We start from the raw sequence: 20246 nt of genomic DNA on the forward strand, positions 1-20246 counted from the left end.
CCTTACTGCTCACTGGGCCAGTCTGAGCCTGACCAAAACCATGGTGGAGACTTCAGGTCCCTGCAGAGTGCCTGGCTGCTGCCATGGCTTGGCCAGTCAACTTGTTGCTTCCCCTGCTTGGCTCCAACTGCATGAGAACAAAGGGCCCCTTCACTTCCTGCATCCAGGCCCTCTAAGTCCCAGTCACCATGTGCTGAGTGGCTGATCCCTAGAGGTCACTGCCTGACAGACAGTAAAGGGTTCCCTTCCAGTTCACTCTTTAGGGGAAAAGGAAAAGCTATTCCTGAATTATGACAACACAACCCCATCTAGAACAGGTTGAACATCATTCACCCAACCACTGAGCAGCAGTACTTCTCTTGTCTGGATTGAGTCTCAGCTTGTTCACCCTCATCCAGTCCATTACCTCATCCAGGCACTGATTCAGGACAGTCACCACCTCACCTGTGTCTGATGAAAAAGAGAGATACAACTGAGTGTCATCTACATACAGATGACACTTCAGGCCAAATCTCCAGATGACCTCTCCCAGCAGTTTCACATAGATGTTAAACAGCATAGGGGAAAGAATAGAACCCCAAAGCATAACTGCCAAGGGGTTGAGCAGTAACCCCCCAGCACCAACTTTTGGAAATGGGCCTCGAGGTAGGAGTGGACCATCTCCCACACCCAACTCGGCCAATCTATCCAAAAGAATACCATGGTCAATGGTATCGAAAGCCACTGGGAAATCCAAGAGAATTAATAGGCTTGCATTCCTCCTTTCCCTCTCTCTGCACAGGTCATCCCACAAGGTGACCAAAGCAGTTTCTGTTCCAAAGCCAGGCCTGAAGCCAGACTGAAATGGATTCTAGACAATCTGCTTAAATTGAAGAGAGCCCCCCCCCCGACTTCTGTTTTCAGAACAATACAGAGAGATAAACTGGGGGAAGGGGTGGGTGGGTGCGGGGTGTCAGTTGGATGGGTATTTATTATTATTATTATTATTATTAATTACATTTATATCCCACTCTTCCTCCAAGGAGCCCAGAGCGGTGTACTACATACTTGAGTTTCTCTTTCACAACAACCCTGTGAAGTAGGTTAGGCTGAGAGAGAAGTGACTGGCCCAGAGTCACCCAGCTAGTTTCATGGCTGAATGGGGATTTGAACTCGGGTCTCCCCGGTCCTAGTCCAGCACTCTAACCACTACACCACGCTGGCTCACATCATGATCACCTTGATCATATTTAATCAAGGACTTCCTAGTTCACCACCACCACCATTTAGAATTAGATCATTCTTTAAAGCATGGGTACCTTAAGGACCACCATATGCCTCCTCACAAACTTTGCTAATTATCTGAGGCCCCATGAAGCATTCATCAAATAAGAGCTAAGTTTCTTAATGATGTCCCTGACCCTTTGGAACTCCCTTCTTTCAGAGGCCTATATAGTAGTCCCTCTTACACTCCTTTAGGTACCAATTTAAGACTCTTTTGTAGGGCCTTTGAGAGGGTGATTCTTGGAGATGCCAAATTTGGTTTTGTTTGTTTATTTGGGGGGGGGGATTCTTTAAGGACATTGTTGTTTTATTGCTGCTGCTACTATGCCTTTATTTTTTATTTTATTGATTTCTCCCCATTGTTTTGTTGTTCTTATTGTAATTTATTTATGTTGCAGGTTGCAAAAAAAAAAAAAAAGGCAGGTAAATATTTTAAACATAAAATTCAAATGTGGACCCACCTTTCTGCTTTACAGGTTTCTGTTGGCCAGCAACAGGATGGGGAAAGAGGCTCGTTGGTTCTATCTTGTTTAGATGCCTTGGAATATTTACAGGTATGAGCGCTGGTGTCTTTAGGAGAGGAACTGTGGCAACCCTCACCCTACAAGCAGCATGGCTGGAGGCGGGGGATATGTGACTAGGGTGCCTATTTGAACCAATACAGTGAAAAGTTGGTATGGTCTTTGGAATGGCCCTCTTCTCCTGTGTTTTCTGTGGGTTCATTTATGCTTTAGTACTTATGAAGCTGGCACCAGAAAGCAAACATGGGAAACATTGCTCATGAAATCCAAAAAGCTAGGAAAGCCCCAGAATGAAGCAAGCGGTGCCTCTGCCACCACTAGAAGCAACTTCATGCTTCATCATACCTCACTAGGGGTTGTTTCTTCTTCTTCAATTCAGCTACTCAGTAGTGTGCTAAAGAATTCCAGGAGTTTGGGATGCAACAAGGGCTGAGAGGTCCTGCTTCCCAAAAGACTGCTTTTGATGACAAGCTAAAGGGTTGTTTTTCAGTGATGATTGATTTATTTTAGAACAGGGCAAAAAAGGCACAGCGCACCTCAAGATGGTCTTCACTGGGAATGTGTGCTCAACAGTTTCTCTGTTCATATATATAGGAATAGGTAAGTATTGTATTTCCTGGCTTCAGATTTGGGGAATGGGCTTGGGCCAGGTACCCTCAGTGAGGCCCCTTAACCTGGAAGAGTTTGGAGTACAAGCAGAGAATTCTGTCCCATTATCTCAGACCTTCTTGAGTGCTCAAGCCTTCATATCCCAAGTCAAAGCATGGCTCCCTCTGACCCAGTCCTGTTTATCCTGACCAGCAGTGGCTCTGCAGTACCTTCAGGAGGTCTTTCTTCCCCTGCTACTTAACTGGAAATGCTAGGGATTGGACCTAAGAACTTATGAGCAAATTGTGTCACTTCCAAGCTATGGATCCTCCCCTCTTGGGAGGTGAAGGGCCCCTTGTCACTTTCAGGGCCGCAACAAAGTCCTAACCTCAGCACCATCTGGAGCCCACATTCCCAAACAAGCAAATATTTCCCACAAGATCCACCTGTTAAGAAACTGAGTTTGCTTTTTAACAACCTTTCCAGGCTTTGAACAGTGTGAAAATGTGGGTGCCTCATAGGATGGTTGCTGCTCATATGGTGGGCTTCACATTACCCAGCAAGAAATACAGTACATATCTCATCACTAGCACAACATAAAAACGTGCCCTTTGGCTTTCAAAAAGACTCTGTTTATTCTGGTTCTGTCCACTAGGTGTCCCCCATGGGCTTCTCCATTCCTATGGTTCTGTAGGTGCAGTGGTGTACCCAGAAAAGACGGACATATCCCAGGAACTGCCAGGTCAGTTTGTTTCCCATTGTTCTGCCTCTCTTGGGCCGGTGTCTGGATGCTTGGAGAGTGGTGGGGATATGACTGGGTCCTTGCTGCTACTGTGGGAGAACAGCTGCTCAGCTGTTTGTTCTTTCAGCTCTTGGAAGCTCTCTTGTAGCCACTGTCTTGCTTCTCTCTCAGTAGCAACTGAAGACCTCCTTGCACCAGAGGCAGGGTGTCAAATGCTGCACCCCTGCACATCCACCATCCTCCCCTCTTTCTTTTTTCCAGGTGGCAATAGCCACTGATGCCTGATCTGTGCACACACTTATTTCTGCCTCTTCTGTGGCCTCCTTTACAATGGCAATAGTTGCGATCACACATGCTCTTCTCAACCTCCTCCCTTGTTCACCACTGGGCTGGTGATGGGAAGGGGGGAAGCAGAAGAAAAAATGAGGACAGGGTCCTGTACAGGCGCGTAACAATGATAGGGCAAGGGGAGACAGTTGTCTGGGGGCCCCACTGCCTGGAGGGGCACCCCAGAGGCACCTCATGTGACTCCCCATTGCACCCTGCCCAGCCCCATAGCCTCTCAGCCACTTGCCCTCTTCGCCGTCTCTCCCGCTTGTTCTGCTGGCCCGCAATCGAAGCAGCAGGCAAGCTGCAAAGAGCTCCTTTTCTCCCGCCTCTCAGCTGATCGGCGGGTGGGCGGGGCTTCCACGGAGGCCTCCGTGTAGGCCGCAGTGAAGCCTGAACTCGAGTAGGGCCCAAGCAAGCCAGGAAGGAGGAGGCAGCCAGAGTGTTCTCTGCAGCAGAAGATCCCTTGCTGCCCTGCTTAACCCAGACCAGCATTTGCCAGGTAGAGTGTGAACTCCTTTTTGTGGTTACCTTTCCCGCCCCCGCCCCCCCATATATAGGGATCTGCTTGCCATAGGGCTTGGATATGGGGGGGGGGGAGGGACCGAGAAGTCTCTGAATATTTATTTTGAAACAGCTTGGAAAATTTGCTGACTTAAAAAAAAGTCCTATAAGTGGCTTGTTTCATGGCAGAAAATTACAAAAACTTCTGGAAGAAACAGTATTATATTTATTTTTTTCATTCATTCATTCATTCATTTATAAATGCACTTATGTTCAAGTTGTTTTGCAACCCAGAAGGTCTGAGTGAGAACTGTGAAGCATGTGTGGTGCTTTTATTTTATTTTTCTTGTGTGTGAACTGCTCCCCAATAACTTGCAGGGACTTCAGGGTAAATCTGGCCAACATGTGAATGCAGCACCTCCATTCCAGAGGAGATGTGTCTTAAAGGGCTTTAAAAGCCTCCTGTGAAAAACCTCCTGCAATCAAACTTGACTGAATTTGTTCAGAATTCTGAGAAAACAAACATAGGCTCACACTGCATGGTTGAAAGTCTCCTTTGCTAATCTGCAGCGAGGGGCCCATTTTAATAATTCATCTTTCTAGTGTGTTCTAGGCATTAAAAGTAATACAAATGTATAGTACTCAATGTATATCACTATATATTGTGACGTGTGTGTGTGTATTCAGTGAAATGTATTTGCAGGCAGCATACTTATTTTGGAATATCAGACTTAAATCCTTGGGGGCCTGGAGTGTGCGGAGGCCCTGGACTTTGGTGGGGGGGGCCCATTTTAAAATCTTGTCTCTGGGCCCACTCCAAGCTTGCTACGCCCCTGGTCCTGTAGATCCTTCTGGACTCTAATGCCATTTCCTCTTCTGCTTCGTCCCCTTGTACTTCTCATAAATCAGCCCATTCACAAACAAGGGAGGACCCATGTGTCTGCACTCTGTGGCAGGTAGCCGCGGTGAAGAGGGAGAGGAGGAGAAAGAGGAGAGGAGCAACATTTTGCTGTGCAGTGGAAAGAGCTGTTCAGAAGGTGGCCTGGGGGAGGAAGTGGGGGAAATCTTTCCACCTTAATGGCAGCACAATAATCTGCCACTTGAGGTGACCAATTCACCTTGACTCATGGAAGCACTGCCTCTATTTGATCTCCAGTCCTGCTCCCAGTTCTAGGCATGTTTGGACAAGGCCCAAACTGGTTCAGCACTGAGGGGAGTGGTGAGCAGGATCATTTTAAAAGGGCGAGCAGCTTCCTCCTGCTGCTGCGGTGCTTGTACCAAGTACCCACTCACAGCACCAGCACGCACATGGTGTCTGCACATGCATGGGTGCCGTTTGCATGGCCAGATTGCTTGTCTGAACTGGTTTGGCGTTGAACCACTGCACCGACCTCGGCTTGTGCACATCCCTACTTAGTTCTCTAGGAGTGTCTTCATGTGAAAATTAGGTCTGTCTAGCCCATACATCAGCATTCCTAATCCCACAGCTTCCCCTCATGCCATTTAGTCCAGCAGGAAAGAGGAATTGAAATTGTTTATCAGAAGGATCAACCTGTTTTTAATTTATTCTAGGATTAACGTTCGAGAGATGTACCAGTGAACAGTTGAGTAGCTTTGCTTTCCTTTTCATACTCCACCGCCCGCCCATTGATTAGTCAATAAATACTATTAAGAGCCACCTACGTGAATTCCCAATTCCTAGTTACGGGATACCTTTGCACAGTTGTTTTTATTGCACTAATAAATTGATTAATCAGGATTAAAGTACAATGCAAAATACAAGAAAATTGAATCCATCACATGGTGTCATTTCTCTACCTCATATGGTCTGCAGCTGCTCCTTCTCATGTTTCATTTACGTGACATTAGGCTTGCCAGGCTGAGCACAGGATAGAAGTAGTTCTGTACCTCTAATAGCGGTAGGAGGAGGAAACATATGGATAGACACAGCTCACGTACCATGGCAGCACTATATCAGAGAAACAGCATCTCCTGAAATTCTCTGTTCTCCCCACCAAGGAGGGTTTAGTTGCATACAAAAGAATCTGGCAGTCCTATGTGACCTGGGACATGTGACGTGGACAGGTGGCAACCCCTGGGGCGGGCTGAGGATGGAACTTACCTGTCCTTTTGCTTATCTCACAATGGCTAAAAATAAAAAAGCAGCCGCCAGAGAAAGAATACATGGGCAGCTGCCTCTGGAAGAAGACATACAAAATGTCGGTGTAGGATTTGCACAGACCTTTGAGGAAAATTGAGACAGAAATAAAATTTGGGTTTAGCATACAGTTGCCAGGATCAGGCTGCCTGGGCCACCAGGGAGGAACATAGTAAGCTGCCATATACTGAGTCAGACCATTGGTCTCTCTAGTTCAGTATTGCCTACACAGACTGGCAGTGGCTTCTCTAATGCTGCAGGCAGGAATCTCTCTCAGCCCTATCTTAGAGAAGCCAGGGACTGAATTTTGAACCTAGATGCTCTTCCCAGAGCAGCTCCATCCCCCAGGGGCGTAACAATAATAGGGCAAGGGGAGACCATTGTCTGGGGGCCCACTGCCTTGGGGGACCCCCCAGAGGCAAGTCATATGACTGACTCCTCCAACCATGCACCCGCCCGGGCTTCCTTCAGTTGTATTCATCCTCCGAAACGGATGTGAGTGTTAAGACCTGGAGCTACCAGAACAGCATGTATTTCTCTAGTACCACTGAATGACTTGCATCATCCACAATTTACAAAACCTTTTTAAAAATAATTGAGCTTCAGTGAGGGGGGGCCCATTTTAAAATCTTGTCTCTGGGCCCACACCAACCTTGCTACGCACCTGCCGTCCCCTGAGGGGAATATCTTACAGTGCTCACATCTAGTCTCCCATTCAAATGCAGCCAGGGCAGAACCTGCTTAGCTAAGAGGACAAGTCATGCTCACTACCACAAGACCAGCTCTCCTCTCCCCTAAGGTACTTCCTTCCCAGCATGTGAAGACAAATGTGAAGCCATCTTTGTTGGGACAGTCAGTACAGCCAATGATGCGGCATCCAAAGCTGATTTATTCTCTACACAATTATTGCAGTCAACTCAATGTCTGTTGTCTCTCTGCATTCCAGTGGCATCTTGAGTGCTAGTAGTGCCACTGAAGCATTGCGCCGTGGATCAAACATTATGCTCTCCTGCTGGATAAGCAGTCGGAAATGCCACCACCAGAGCAAGATATCCCTTTTACAGAACGACTCCGTCCTTGCAGACGCAGTCAGTGCTCACATTTTACTGGACACGTTTGGGATGCAGACATTTGAATGTCGGTGCTCATGGGGAACGAGACTCCTGCGAATATGTGGACTATACATCTATGTTGGAAGTAAGGAGATGTTTTTGTTTGTTTGTAAGCATTCTGCTTACAGGGTTAACGGACTAGCTGTATTTATGAACGCTGTTGACAAGGAATGGCAGCAGTGCTGTAGTTGCTTCACATCTCTCCAGGGAGCTTGTGGAGGAAAGAATGTGAATGTGCTACTCCCGTCAGCTCTGAGGTACCACACATGCTTTATATGTAAAGGGTCCCAGGTTCAATCCCTGACACTCCCAGAAAAGGCTGGGAAATACCCCAGTCTGAAACCCTGGAGATGCTGTCCATCAGAACAGACAATACTCCCCGAGGGGGTCCAGTGGTCTGATACAGTAGGAAACAGCTTCATACATTTGCCCAGAGATGTAAGTTTGGGGCTGGAGATAAACATGTCAAATAAATAAATAAATAAAATCATTTAAAGAGGGATGGAATGTGTATCACTAGCATGATATGACAGTATTATACTGCCTGTGAATTTTTTTCGTAACAGTTCACTGAGACTTGTGCCAGAGAGATTTCTGGGTGGCGGCCAATGTCAAGCACACTAAAGTCCTATTTTGAATGGAAGCCCTTTAAGCACATTGGTCCACAGGGCTTGCCTTAGCTGGCTCTAGGATTCACGGGGCTGGTAGCAAACTGCTCTCGGTGGGTCACCATGAGAGGTGTTCCGTCACCACCACACAGAGGTAATGAGTACGGAGGTTCTCTCAGGGATCAGCAGGGGGCTTTTCCCACAGCCCTGGGCTGCTCAAGCCAGACCTGGCTTCCAGCACTCTGCCTGCTGTGGTGCAGAGGTGCTCCTCCCCACACCCACCTCTCTCTATTGAGACCTTTGCACAGGGAACCAGTTTTTCTGCTTCCAGAATGAACCAGGTTTTCTGCTACTTTATTTTATACTAATATTACTATACCAAGCTTTTGGGGTGAAGTGGGCTACAGATTAGTCTAAGATAGGATCTTCATCCCACACCAATGTTTGTGTAGTGAATGCCCTTTTGTTGTGTGTAAATCGGCAGGTGATCCATGAAGGAAGAGCTTCTGTTGCAGGATTGTAACATTTTACTATTTTCACTTATTGTTTATTGGAAAGGGCTTTTTAAGAAGAAGAGTTTGCAATCAAAAACACCCCCTGTCCGCCTTCCCTGCTTATATTCTTTAAGTTTAGGGTTGCCATATTCTGGCTTTCCAAATCCAGGTGCCTAATTTGCATATTATGTAAATTGGCTTGAAAATAATTTTTAGTGACTGCACATTTTGCTCCATAACTCTGCTTCTACAAGGGCTATAGCTTAGCTTTAAAAAAAAAAAAATTTTTTTTTTTAAATGAAATCTGAAATCTGGGTGAGATGCTTAAAATCCAGGTGAAACCCTAAATTCTGCGTGGGCATGACAACTCTATATAAGGTGTTCGCTGCTAACTAGGGAAAGAGGCACCTTTTGAAGTGGCAGCGGTCATATTTAGCGGAGGAAAGAAAAACTTCTCCCATCTGACTCAGCTGAGTGTCATGTTAATATATTTCTGACCTGCTCATACCTCAGATCCTGATCAGCTGTCTCTCTTAAGTTCCTCCAGACCAGCCAAAAAACATCAGTTGTATTCAGTATGGAAAAGATGGAAACACTACTTGCAGTTGGGAGAAAGGACATTATACTTACCTTTATACTGTCTACCAGTTACAGTAAGTAAAACTTCCTTGTGCCTCATCTTTTATGGTACAGCTGCTCACTTGAATGTGCATATCCCTGCCTCCTGAGTTCTTGCCAAAATCCCAGATATCTGGAAGCTGAACCAGGTTTGGAAAAGATTTGATCAGATGATGGACCATCAAAGATTTTATTATTATTATTATTATTATTACATTTATATCCCGCTCTTCCTCCAAGGAGCCCAGAGCAGTGTAATACATACTTAAGTTTCTCTTTCACAACAACCCTGTGAAGAGAGAAGTGACTGGCCCAGAGTCACCCAGCTAGTATTATGGCTGAATGGGGATTTGACCTTGGGTCTCCCCGGTCCTTGTCCAGCACTCTGCAACTTCCTACTATCCACCTTTTGTTCTATAAACCTATTTCTTGTTTCAGAATGTCTTGCAACGCATTACAGCTATTAAGTCAGTCATACAGCCCTTAAGTTTTGATCTCTTAATTTTTTTTAAAGTCATGCTCAAATTACAGAGGAACTTTAAAGAAAGTCCAAGTCCAAGCCCCCACTATGGATTTGGCCCAAGTTCTCTCAGTTTGCCCTATCTAAGTCATTGGATAGATCAGTAAGCTTAACCCCTGTATACACAATTGTCACCATCGTTTTCTACACAGGGTGTATGCACAGAGAAGGTCCATCAAGGAGGAGAGTTGGTCTTGTGGTAGCAAGTATGAATTGTCCCCTTTCCTAAGCAGGGTCTGTCCTGCTTTGCATTTGAATGGGAGACTACATGTATGAGCCCTGTCAGATATTCCCCTTAGAGGATGGGGGTCGCTCTGGGAAGAGCACCTACATGCTTGCATGCAGAAGGTTCCAAGTTCCCTCCAAGGCATCTCCAAGAGAGAGACTCCTGCCTGCAGCCTTGGAGAAGCTGTTGCCAGTCTGTGTAGATAATACTGAGTTAGATAGACCAACGGTCTGACTCTGTATAAGACAGCTTCCTATGTTCCTAAGGTGAACTCATTTTTTAAAAAGCAGAAGTTAGTGAACAAGTTAGTGACTCCTACACATCCAGTAGGGGTCTGAGTTTGAAAGCCCAGGAAATGATCAAACTACTCTCAAATAATGGCATGGATAGCTCTCCTCGCTTCTGCACTTCACAGTAAAGGTGGTGGTTGGGGGGTGGAGTTGGGTGCCCAGCTCCATTAACGGGCATGGGAGGCACCATTCCCCTCCCCCAGTACATGGTGGTGGCCAGCCAATGTGAGTGGGGGAGCGGCTGCATAAGTGGCCAGCTTTCTTCATTCAGGCTCAGTTGCTCTGGGGCATCGCCCATCCCATTTCAGTTAGGGTTATCCAGTCACCTTTTGGGGGCTAAGTAGGAATTTTTTGGGTCACACCCAATTGGCATTGGGGGTGGCCTTTTCCCACCTACTTCTCGTTGATTCTCCTGGTAGAGTTTCATTGTTTACAATGTTTGGTCACTTTGCAGGTGAGTGCAGGTTGGGGTAAGTTGTCTCATATTGGTGTTGGTTGTCTCGTTTTGGTGTTTGACTGGAGGACCGATTAAGGTGAGCCAAGGAACAGCCTCTGAGGGTTTTGCAGTCCTTGGACTGGGATCTGCGCCTACCTGGAGGCTGGCTGGGCCCACCACCACTCTATATTTTGTGGCCAGGGTTGGGTGGGGAAGGCTGGTCTCTTCTCAGCGGGGATAAAACCTCATAGTTATGAAGATGTCTGGACCTGGAGGCGGGCTGAATAAACACCCAGTCCTTCGCCCTGCTGTGGGCAGTCCTCCTTATGAGGTTGGCCCACATTGGTGGTACTCACACTCTATTTAGTATGTTCCTCATTGCAGGTTAACTGTAAATGTAATTAATAAAAGTGGCCTTAGTTCTTCCATGCATACATGTCATGTAATTATTGCGGCCTGGGTGTGCAAAACACCATCCTCATATAGCATCAGGGCTTGTGGTGATGCCTCATTCTGCTCTGTTCCTGCTGTAGCTCTCCTGTGGGGAACATCTTGTTTGTGAGGCTCAAAGAACACCTGTCTGGCCTCATATCTCATCTCTAATTCATCTCCGTAACAGTTTACTCAATAACTAACAATTGCAACAACCACTCAAAGCCCCAAAGGGAAAAATCTGTTTGAAAGAAAAAAGGATAATCATTATGCTTTCCATCATTACAAAAAAGTGTGTCTAATATTTTCATGTTAGCAACTAAAATATTTATATATTTGCCTCTTCATAAAGATAGCCTAGGATTCTGAATTCTGGAACAGCAGTATAATTTGGGTCAAAACTAAAACAATCTAGCCAAATGCTACACCCATGTACTATCAAGTACCCATCAATTGAGCAGGGTATTTGGGCTATGCGGTCATGTTGGACCTGATATTATTAATATTATTTTACACCGTCAGACAGGTGTTATTGACTGGTTTGTTTTATCCAGACATCGAGTCTTTCCCAAGGACCTGGGATGGCTGAATTTTATTGTCAATGTTGTTGCTATAGATATCGTCGCAGAATATAGGCTGTTTCCAGTAAATTGCTTTTTGTAATTGGCTATTTCCACAATTTCAATTTGTAGATCTTTGTATTTTGTGACGACCTCCTCCTCCTCCCCCCATTTACATTTGTCTTTCTTTTGCAGGCTAACAAATGGAACCACCAATGTTATATTTTTTGAAAGGAATTCCACCTACGATTCCATGGATCTCCAAGTAAAGCTGGATTTTGAATCCACTTACACAGCTATTGTTACTGCCACAAATAAGCTGGGGAGCACTCCTTCCCTACCAATTCAATTCACATTAATAGACATAGGTAAAACATAAGAACTGAGAAAATATTTGTTTCAGTCAAGTTTATCCTATCTACTTACCTGGTATTCAAATATTTGAGAGAATTTTGGCTTGAATTGAATTCTTTAATCTTCCTGCTCCTCACCAATCAAAATTCATCTGCTCAGCAGGGGGGTTTCCTCCTTAAAAGGTGTTCAACTTTAAAGATGTTTTTGAACCCGCAGTCTCCTACTGCCAACTATCCAGGCATATAAGAAGCTACTTCTGAAACTTGGAGGAGGGAACAGAAAATCTGATGTAGCATCTGATGCAGTGTAAGGGGCTATTCAGAAAGGAAAGTATATACTGGATACAGATGAACTGTGGCATGCTCAACTGGGGCCAGGGCTGATTAGTTTGCCTTGCGATCACTACAGTTTTATCCCTCAGCTATCCGAATGTGTGAAACTCAGCAGATGCACAAAAACCACTGAGGGTGGTGGTGAACCGCATTTTTCTTTTAGAGTCCTATCTACAGATGGTCCGGATGGGCGGGGGTTCTTTCCTCTAGACCCAGATTGTAGGGATGTGCACGGAACTGGCAGGGGCCAGTTTAACAGCAGTGGGGGATAACTTTAAGGGCGGCAGAGGATGCACCCCCCGCAGCCACTGTGTTTCCCCCACCGGTGCTCAATTTCCTAGAAGTCTGTCGGGGCGGCAGCATACCTCCCTGCCACCCCATTGAGATGTAACCGGAAGTTCTTGATGTACATTGCATGCATGCGCGCCGTGTGCAGTCACATCAAGTACTTCCAGTAAAGAGGACAACAGGGCTACAGGGAGGTATGCTGCCACCCCAACTGACTTTTAGGAAATCAAGCACCAGCAGGTGAAATGCAGTGGGGGCAGGGGTAAGTGCATCCTCTCCCACCGTCGAACCTTTGAGTTGGCCCGTGTTCAAACCTGTTTGAAGGCCCATAAAAGGGCCTCCGAACAAGTTTGTGCACATCCCTACCAGATTGTAGCTGGGAGCATACTGTTCAACCTGTTTGTGGAATATTTGTAGTTGCATGCTCAAATGCAATGGAGTGAATTTTCCCCAATCACCTTGTGAGAATGGCCCCCACTTACCACAGGTTTGTCTCTTTCCATCACAGATATTCCAAAATAAGAAGCAAGGTGGGAGCTGTTTATTTTTAGATTTGTTATCTGTCCACCCACAGGGTTCTACTGTTCATTTACAGTAGAGAGATGCTTGGAGTAGTATTTTCATTGTGAAATAAAGTCATGGGAATAAAGAGTACCTAGAGGCTGCCACATTCAAGATACTCATGCACTATGCATACATACCGGTGGGTATCCACCTCTCAATCTGATAGCTGATGCACTTGTTTAGGGGATGGCAGTAGACTGGAGACAGCTCCTTTTCCCTTGAACAGCACCTCAAAGCTGACAACACTGCTGATCTGCTCTACTGTGCACAGAGTTCCTGATCCAACAATGGGAATGGTATGGGTCATCCCAGTGTTGAATGCAAATTGTGTCCGGTTCCCAATCCAGTAGGGGTAGTTGAACAGAAATCTACTTCCACAATGCATTCCAGAAATAAACAGTAATCCATATTGTGAAACGGAGCTTTTTGTTTATTTCCCCTAACAATGTAATGTTTATGCTTTAATCTATTTTAATGCATTTTTTGTTATCAGTGAAACCTCATTCTCCGATGGATATCTCAGTGAAATTTGATGGCATTGATGCAACCAGTTGCATCATTTTGTGGCAAGATACACAAGACACAGAACATTTTCAAATAAGATACCAAGCTATTAACAGTAACTCCTGGACCATGGTAATTTTAAAGCATACATACTAATTTGTATCAGGATATCACTAATACAGTACTCAAATGTGATACCTTGATTTAATTTTATATATAAACATTTTCCCTTTACCATCATAAGCAGCCCTTGTGGAGTGAATGTCATGCCAGTTCTAACATTAAAAAGAATGAGGGTGGCTAAGCAGGGTCCACCCTGGTTGCATTTGAATGGGAGACTCCATGTGAGCACTATGAGATCTACCCCTTAGGGAATGGAGCCGCTCTGGGAAGAGCAGAAGGTTTCAGGTTCCCTCCCTGGCTTCTCCAAGATACGGCTGAGAGAGATTCCTGCCTGCAACCTTGGAGAAGACGCTGCCAGTCTGTGTAGACAATACTGAGCTAGATAGACCTATGGTCTGACTCAGTATATGGCAGCTTCCTATGTTCCTATTAGCAGTTGGGGGGGGGGTGTACAGTGCTGTGTACAGCACAAGCATACATTCCTAGTTCTGCAAGTCATCCCCATCTCAGGTCAGGTCTCTCCATTTTATATCTCAGCCACATTCTAAATTAATTTATATTGACAGAGATCTCCCCACATTTATTGGACATTTTGAAACCCCTTTACTAACTGCTTGTCTGGGAAACTGCGCACTAAGAATGTAGTGGTCCTTGCAGGCTGGGACTGGCCCACAGGGCAACATGGCATATTCCCGGGGCACCCCTGCGCCCTGCCTCACTCAGCAGCAGTGAATACTCCCACCCTCAAGTACCCATTCTGCTCAAAACCTGGCACCCTCCCCACATTCCACCACCCTCTCAGTGACCCCAGTCCGGCCCTGGGCCCTTGATACTCTGCACGAAGACTTTACTGGTCCTTGACTCCAAAAAGGTTGAGAAACACTGTTCTATAGTGGTGCTGCTGCTTTCACATCCACATCAGCAACACCACAAATCCTACATAGGACTTGCATATCATGTCAGCCAGGGACTATAGCACAGTGGAAAGGCACATGCTTTTCATAGAGCAGGCCCACTCAAATTAGCCCTCTCCTCCCACTGTTTTTGGACTGCAACTGCCATAATCCCCAGCCATAGTGGCCAATAGCAAGGAATCATGGGAGCTGTAGACCAACATCTGCAGGAGGGCCGAAGTTGAGCAGCCCTGGCATAGAGAAATCTCTAGACCCTGGCATTTCCAATCCCTAGGATTTCTAGACAGGGCTGGGAAAGACCCTTGTCTGAAAACTGTTGCCAGTCAGTGGAGACAGTGATGACTTAGATGAACCAGTGTATGACTCAGTGGAATGCAGCTTTTTATTTTATGTTCAGTTACTAACATACTAGTAGGCACCATTGTTTTGGGACTAGTCTTTTAGTTCAGAAAACAATGCATCGTCTACACAGTGCATATATTAGGTGTATAAAGCACCTGCAAGTTTGCTGGATAACTATCCAGCAAGAGGTTTCTCTAAGCATGTGCAGAGCATGCTTCCTGCGTCATGGAAGATGCACATTCAGCCATTAATAGCATGATTTCACATTTTGTTCAATGTATTTTTGTTTATTTTCATTACAGCTTGAAAATATAACTGCTAGAAAATATTATCTACATAACCTGAAACCAGATACAGAATATGAATTCCAGATTTCATGCAAGTTCCTTCCCAACAGAGGATTATGGAGTAATTGGAGTGTATTATACCAAACAGAAGCAGGTGATAAAACAAGTATTTGAATAAATTACAGCATATATCTGTAATTAAAGTATTGTATTGTGTGTATCTGGTAGAAATCAAGTATGGATATCACATTCAAATTTGTTATTTGACAAATCTCAGGTAGACCAATCCTCCGAGGCAGGCTGACACACCAAGTCCGGAGCGGGGGCCTGGTCTACCTGCCAACCACTAAAATAGATTCTGGTCAAATTGGGAGTGATTCTTCTTGACTCCGAATTCAACCCTTTATTATTTTGAGGGCAATTTGATCTGAAGTTGAATCCCTGAATCACCTCTGATTTGGGGTCATGGTGGACAGCTTGTTGAAAGTGTTGACTCAATATGTGGCAGCTGTGAAAAAGGCCAATTCCATAATAGGGATCGTTAGGAAGGGGATTGAAAATAAAACTGCTAATATTATAATGCCCTTATACAAAACTATGGTGTGGCCACACCTGGAGTACTGCATACAATTCTGGTCACCACATCTCAAAAAGGACATTGTAGAACTGGAAAAGGTGCAGAAGAGGGCAACCAAGATGATCAGGGGCCTACAGCACCTTTCTTATGAGGCAAGGCTACAACACCTGGGGCTATTTAGTTGAGAAAAAAGATGACTGCGGGGAGACATGATAGAGGTCTATAAAATCATAGAAGGTGATAGGGAAAAATTCTTCCCCCTCTCACATAACACTAGAACCATGGGTCATCCCATGAAATTGATTGCCAGGAAATCTAGGACCAACAAATGGAAGTACTTTTTAACACAACTCATAATCAACTTGTGAAATTCTCTGCCACATGATGTGGTGACAGCCAACAACCTGGATTGCTTTAAGAGGGGTTTGGATAACTTCATGGAGGAGAGGTCTATCAATGGCTACTAGTTGGAGGGCTATAGGCCACCTCTAGCCTCAAAGGTAGGATGCCTCTGAGTACCATTAGCAGGGGAGTAACAGCAGGAGGGAGGGCATGTCCTCAACTCCTGGCTGTAGGTTTCCAGTGTCATCTGGTAGGCCACTGTGTGAAACAAGATGCTGGACTAGATGGGCCTTGGGCCTGATCCAGCAGGGCTGTTCGTAAGTTCACATCCCTAACAGTTGCTGCCCTAAATTAGCATGGGAGGTCCCCCAAGCACAACTGATGCAGATGGACATTGCAATGCTCATCTGACCCATTGATCTTTCTCATGAAGAACCAAATGCACCGCCCAAAAGCTAACTGATCACATGCAACAAAGCATATATAGAACTAGTTCAAATCAGTGTTCATAACAATAATCACAAGCCAATAGCTTTGTTCACTTAGAACACTCTCTGATGCATGCCATGTGTGCCTTATAGACTAGGGAGCTTTGAATCTTGCACAGTTGATAGTAATCAACTGAATGCAAAAAAGCATTATGGAGAAATGCTCTTTAGCTTGCAAAATCTGAAAGGAAAACTCAATCACTGCAAAGATAAACCTGGCTGTTTGATCTTGTGGGGGGTTGGAGTTGTATAGCATCTTCTACACATTTTGTTTCTTGTGGGCATCCAGTTACATACACACACGTGGACAAATGTGTTGGTACCCCCTCCACCAAAAAAAAGAAGAACGCACAATTGTCTCTGAAATAACTTGAAACTGACAAACGTAATTGGCACCCATCATTGTTTATTCCGCATTTAACAAAAATCAGACTTTGCTTTAGAGTTTTGATGCAACAGAATAGTTCAAATAACACCACAAATGAAAATGGCATGGACAAAAATGATGGGACCCTTAACCTAATATTTTGTTGCACAACCTTTAGAGGCAATCACACTGCAAACAAGCGATTCCTGTAGCTCTCAGTGAGACTTCTGCACCTGTCAACAGATAGTTTGGCCCACTCTTCCTGAGCAAACTGCTCTAGCTGTGTCAGGTTTGAAGGGTGCATTCTCCAGACTGCATGTTTCCGTTCTTTCCATAGATGTTCAATAGGATTCAAATCAGGGCACATAGAAGGCCACTTCAGAATAGTCCAATGTTTTATTCTTAGTCATTCTTGGGTGCTTTTAGCTGTGTGTTTTGGGTCATTATCCTGTTGGAGGATCCATGACCTGCAACTGAGATAGAGCTTTTTGACACTGGGCAGTACGTTTCGCTCCAGAATGTCTTGATTGTCTTGAGATTTCATTGTTCCCTGCACACACTCAAGGCACCCTGTGCCAGACGCAGCAAACCAGCCCAAAAACATAACCGAGCCTCCTCCATGTTTCACAGTAGGTATAGTGTTCTTTTCTTTGAAAGCTTCATTATTTCGTCTCCAGACATATTGTTGCCGAAAAGCTCCGGTTTTGTCTCATCTGTCCAAAGGACATTCTCCCAGAAGCACTGTGGCTTGTCTATATGCATTTTAGCAAATTCCAGTCTGGCTTTTTTATGTTTTTCTTTCAACAGTGGAGTCCTCCTGGGTCTTCTTCCATTGAGCCCACTGTCACTCAAAAAGCGATGGATGGTGCGATCAGAAACTGATGGACCTTGACCTTGGAGTTCAGCTTGTATCTCTTTGGAAGTTGTCCTTGGCTTTTTATCTAACATTCTCATGATCTTTCTGCCCATTCTGGGGTTTATTTTCCTCTTGCGGCCGTGTCCAGGGAGGTTGACTACAGTCCCATGGACCTTGAACTTCTTAATAGTATTTGCAACTGTTCTCACAGGAATATCAAACTGCTTGGAGATTGTCTTATAGCTTTTGCCTTTAACATGCTTATCTACAATTTTCTTTCTGATCTCCTCAGAAAACTCTCTTCTTTGCTTTCTCTGGTTCATGTTCATTGTGAGACACACAATGATACCAAACAGCAGAGTGACTGCTTTTCTCCATTTAAATAGACTGAATGATTGTACAATTGGAGATATATGTGATACTAATTAAAGAAAACAGCTAATTTGAAAAATCGCTCTAATCCAATTATTTATGATCTTTTCTAGGGGTACCAACAAATGTGTCCAGGCCACTTTAGAATATCTTTGTAGAATAAGCAATATTTTATCTCTTCACACTTACTTTGCTTTACTCGATGACATATCAAAGGCATGCAGGTATACATGGGACAATTGCTTTTCGTTTAATCATTTTTCAGGAGGCATAAAACACTTTTTCAATGAGCTGTAAGGGTACCAACAAATTTGTCCACGTGTGTAACTAGTGCACCTTCATGTTGGATCTCTATAGGATCAATTACTGCTTGCACACTATGGATAATCACTGATCAAGCATCAGGACAGCAACTTGTGGGGCCTAGTGTCCTGCCTGAACATTCAATGATGTACAATTCTGCAAAATGCTTGATCCAAAGGGTCACACCCCTTTATCACCTCAGTGCCATCTTGTTGCACACGTACTAAATGTGTGTGGCATAGATTTGGTCTTAGGGCAACATTGTTTTTGGACTAATTATGTGAAAAAGTTATTTACGTGCATGCATGAAGCAGAAGTCTAGGCAAAGCCTCACAGCTTATTGCTCAAACTTGTAAATCAAGAGAGTTAAAACTTATTCACATATCCTAAAGGAAGAGGTCAAGATGAACAATTGCTTCTTCAATGCAAGAGCTGGGGGGTGGGAGGATTCTGCCAAGGGCTGCTATTTGAGAAGTATTAAAAGTCTAAACTTCTTAACTCTTATAAAATACAATTTGCTTTACTTGAAATTGAACTGTTATAAAGAGCTGTGCAGCGAGTTTTCATTTCCTCTGTGGGAGCCAAGAGTTTCAGCAAAGATTTGTTAGCATGATATAAAATGTTTTATCATCTTTAGGTCTTTGAGGTGTTTGTGGGTTTCTGTCATGCATTTCAGGTCTCACTATGAATGTTAGTCCTCACACCATTGACAGCATTACTTACTGTCTGAAACACTGATTGATGCAAGAGATTAACAGGTGTGAATATCGCTCAAGACTGTGTGCTTGCTGACATTTTATGGCAATGCATATGAATGGCAACATTTCAATTATTATATGAAACTGAAAACAGAAGAAAGCAGCCTCTCTCACTGATTGAACTTCCCCACACCACTATTGGCCCACTAATTTATTTGGTAGCAGATGGACTGCTAATACCATTCATGAGATAAGAGCTACTATTGCAAATACAATACCTATAGTGATGCCATTCAGGCTACTATTAACATTTGTATTTTTAACTCGTTCCTTGAGTGATCAAGGCATCATGAAAGAGGCCGAGACCACTCACACATTCAAAAACTGTGTTCTTCCCAAGTTTGGGAGCTGTGTGCGCTCCCAATTTTCAGTTGTGTGAAAGAAAAGTAGGAGGAAAACCTGGGTGGCTTTTCCTCCTACACAATCTTTTCCTTCCACAGAATCACTTCTCCCCAGGTTTTCCTCCTACCTTGCTTCCGCCCAGCTGAAAATGAAAAGTACTGTAGTAAAAGGAGATGAAAATTTGAGAAAGAATAAAGGGGGGTGAGTGACTTAAAGCATCTAGAATACTGAGGTCAAACTTATGTGGTTAGCCACTTTGAGGAACCAAAAGAGAAGCTTTTCCCTATACTACCAGTGTGACAGTCAAAGAAGAACTGCTCAGACCCAGCTGGACAGGGTGAACCGACTTTTATCAAAACTTTGGTAGGCACAGAACCCATTAAGTGTGAGTGGACAGAGACCACAACGAAGAATGATAGTTTGGAAGAAAGTGAGGATTCTAGTCTCATTTGGCCAGGCTGGTGCTGCTGGGCAGAGGAGATGACTTTTGGGGGCTTGTCATGCTACTAGGTGGCTGACCTCACTTCCCAAGTGGGGACCTATGTCATTATATCATGTAAACAATTCTTTTCCTACTTTTGTTTCCCACTTGCTGTCCAACTCAGATATAACATTACATTATATAGCTCTTTTTCTCCTTCTACCCAGTGCCATTTGGGCCAGTTGATGTCTGGTACTTCAGACAGGATGTGTTCGCCCAAATGCAGAATATTACTCTTTTTTGGAAGGTAAGA

At 44.5% G+C, this 20246-nt stretch overlaps 1 protein-coding gene across 5 annotated transcripts in view; it reads left to right on the forward strand.

Moving 5' to 3' along the window:
• IL12RB2 (interleukin 12 receptor subunit beta 2) overlaps positions 1 to 20246 on the forward strand; it is a 50497-nt gene that overhangs the window by 11978 nt on the left and 18273 nt on the right. For 3 of the 5 annotated variants that reach the window (XM_053247444.1, XM_053247447.1, XM_053247445.1), the window contains exons 2-11: positions 1740 to 1817; positions 2295 to 2384; positions 3028 to 3114; positions 5518 to 5548; positions 7050 to 7300; positions 8856 to 8970; positions 11595 to 11767; positions 13431 to 13573; positions 15123 to 15261; positions 20161 to 20240. In XM_053247444.1, coding sequence (XP_053103419.1) covers positions 1740 to 1817; positions 2295 to 2384; positions 3028 to 3114; positions 5518 to 5548; positions 7050 to 7300; positions 8856 to 8970; positions 11595 to 11767; positions 13431 to 13573; positions 15123 to 15261; positions 20161 to 20240 — 1187 coding nt within the window. Of the gene's footprint in view, positions 1 to 1739; positions 1818 to 2294; positions 2385 to 3027; positions 3115 to 3803; positions 3944 to 5517; positions 5549 to 7049; positions 7301 to 8855; positions 8971 to 11594; positions 11768 to 13430; positions 13574 to 15122; positions 15262 to 20160; positions 20241 to 20246 lie in introns of those variants that run through there. The other 2 variants (XM_053247446.1, XM_053247448.1) reach the window with 2 other exon arrangements.

Source organism: Hemicordylus capensis, chromosome 4, assembly GCF_027244095.1.
Source record: "Hemicordylus capensis ecotype Gifberg chromosome 4, rHemCap1.1.pri, whole genome shotgun sequence".
NCBI lineage: Eukaryota > Metazoa > Chordata > Lepidosauria > Squamata > Cordylidae > Hemicordylus > Hemicordylus capensis.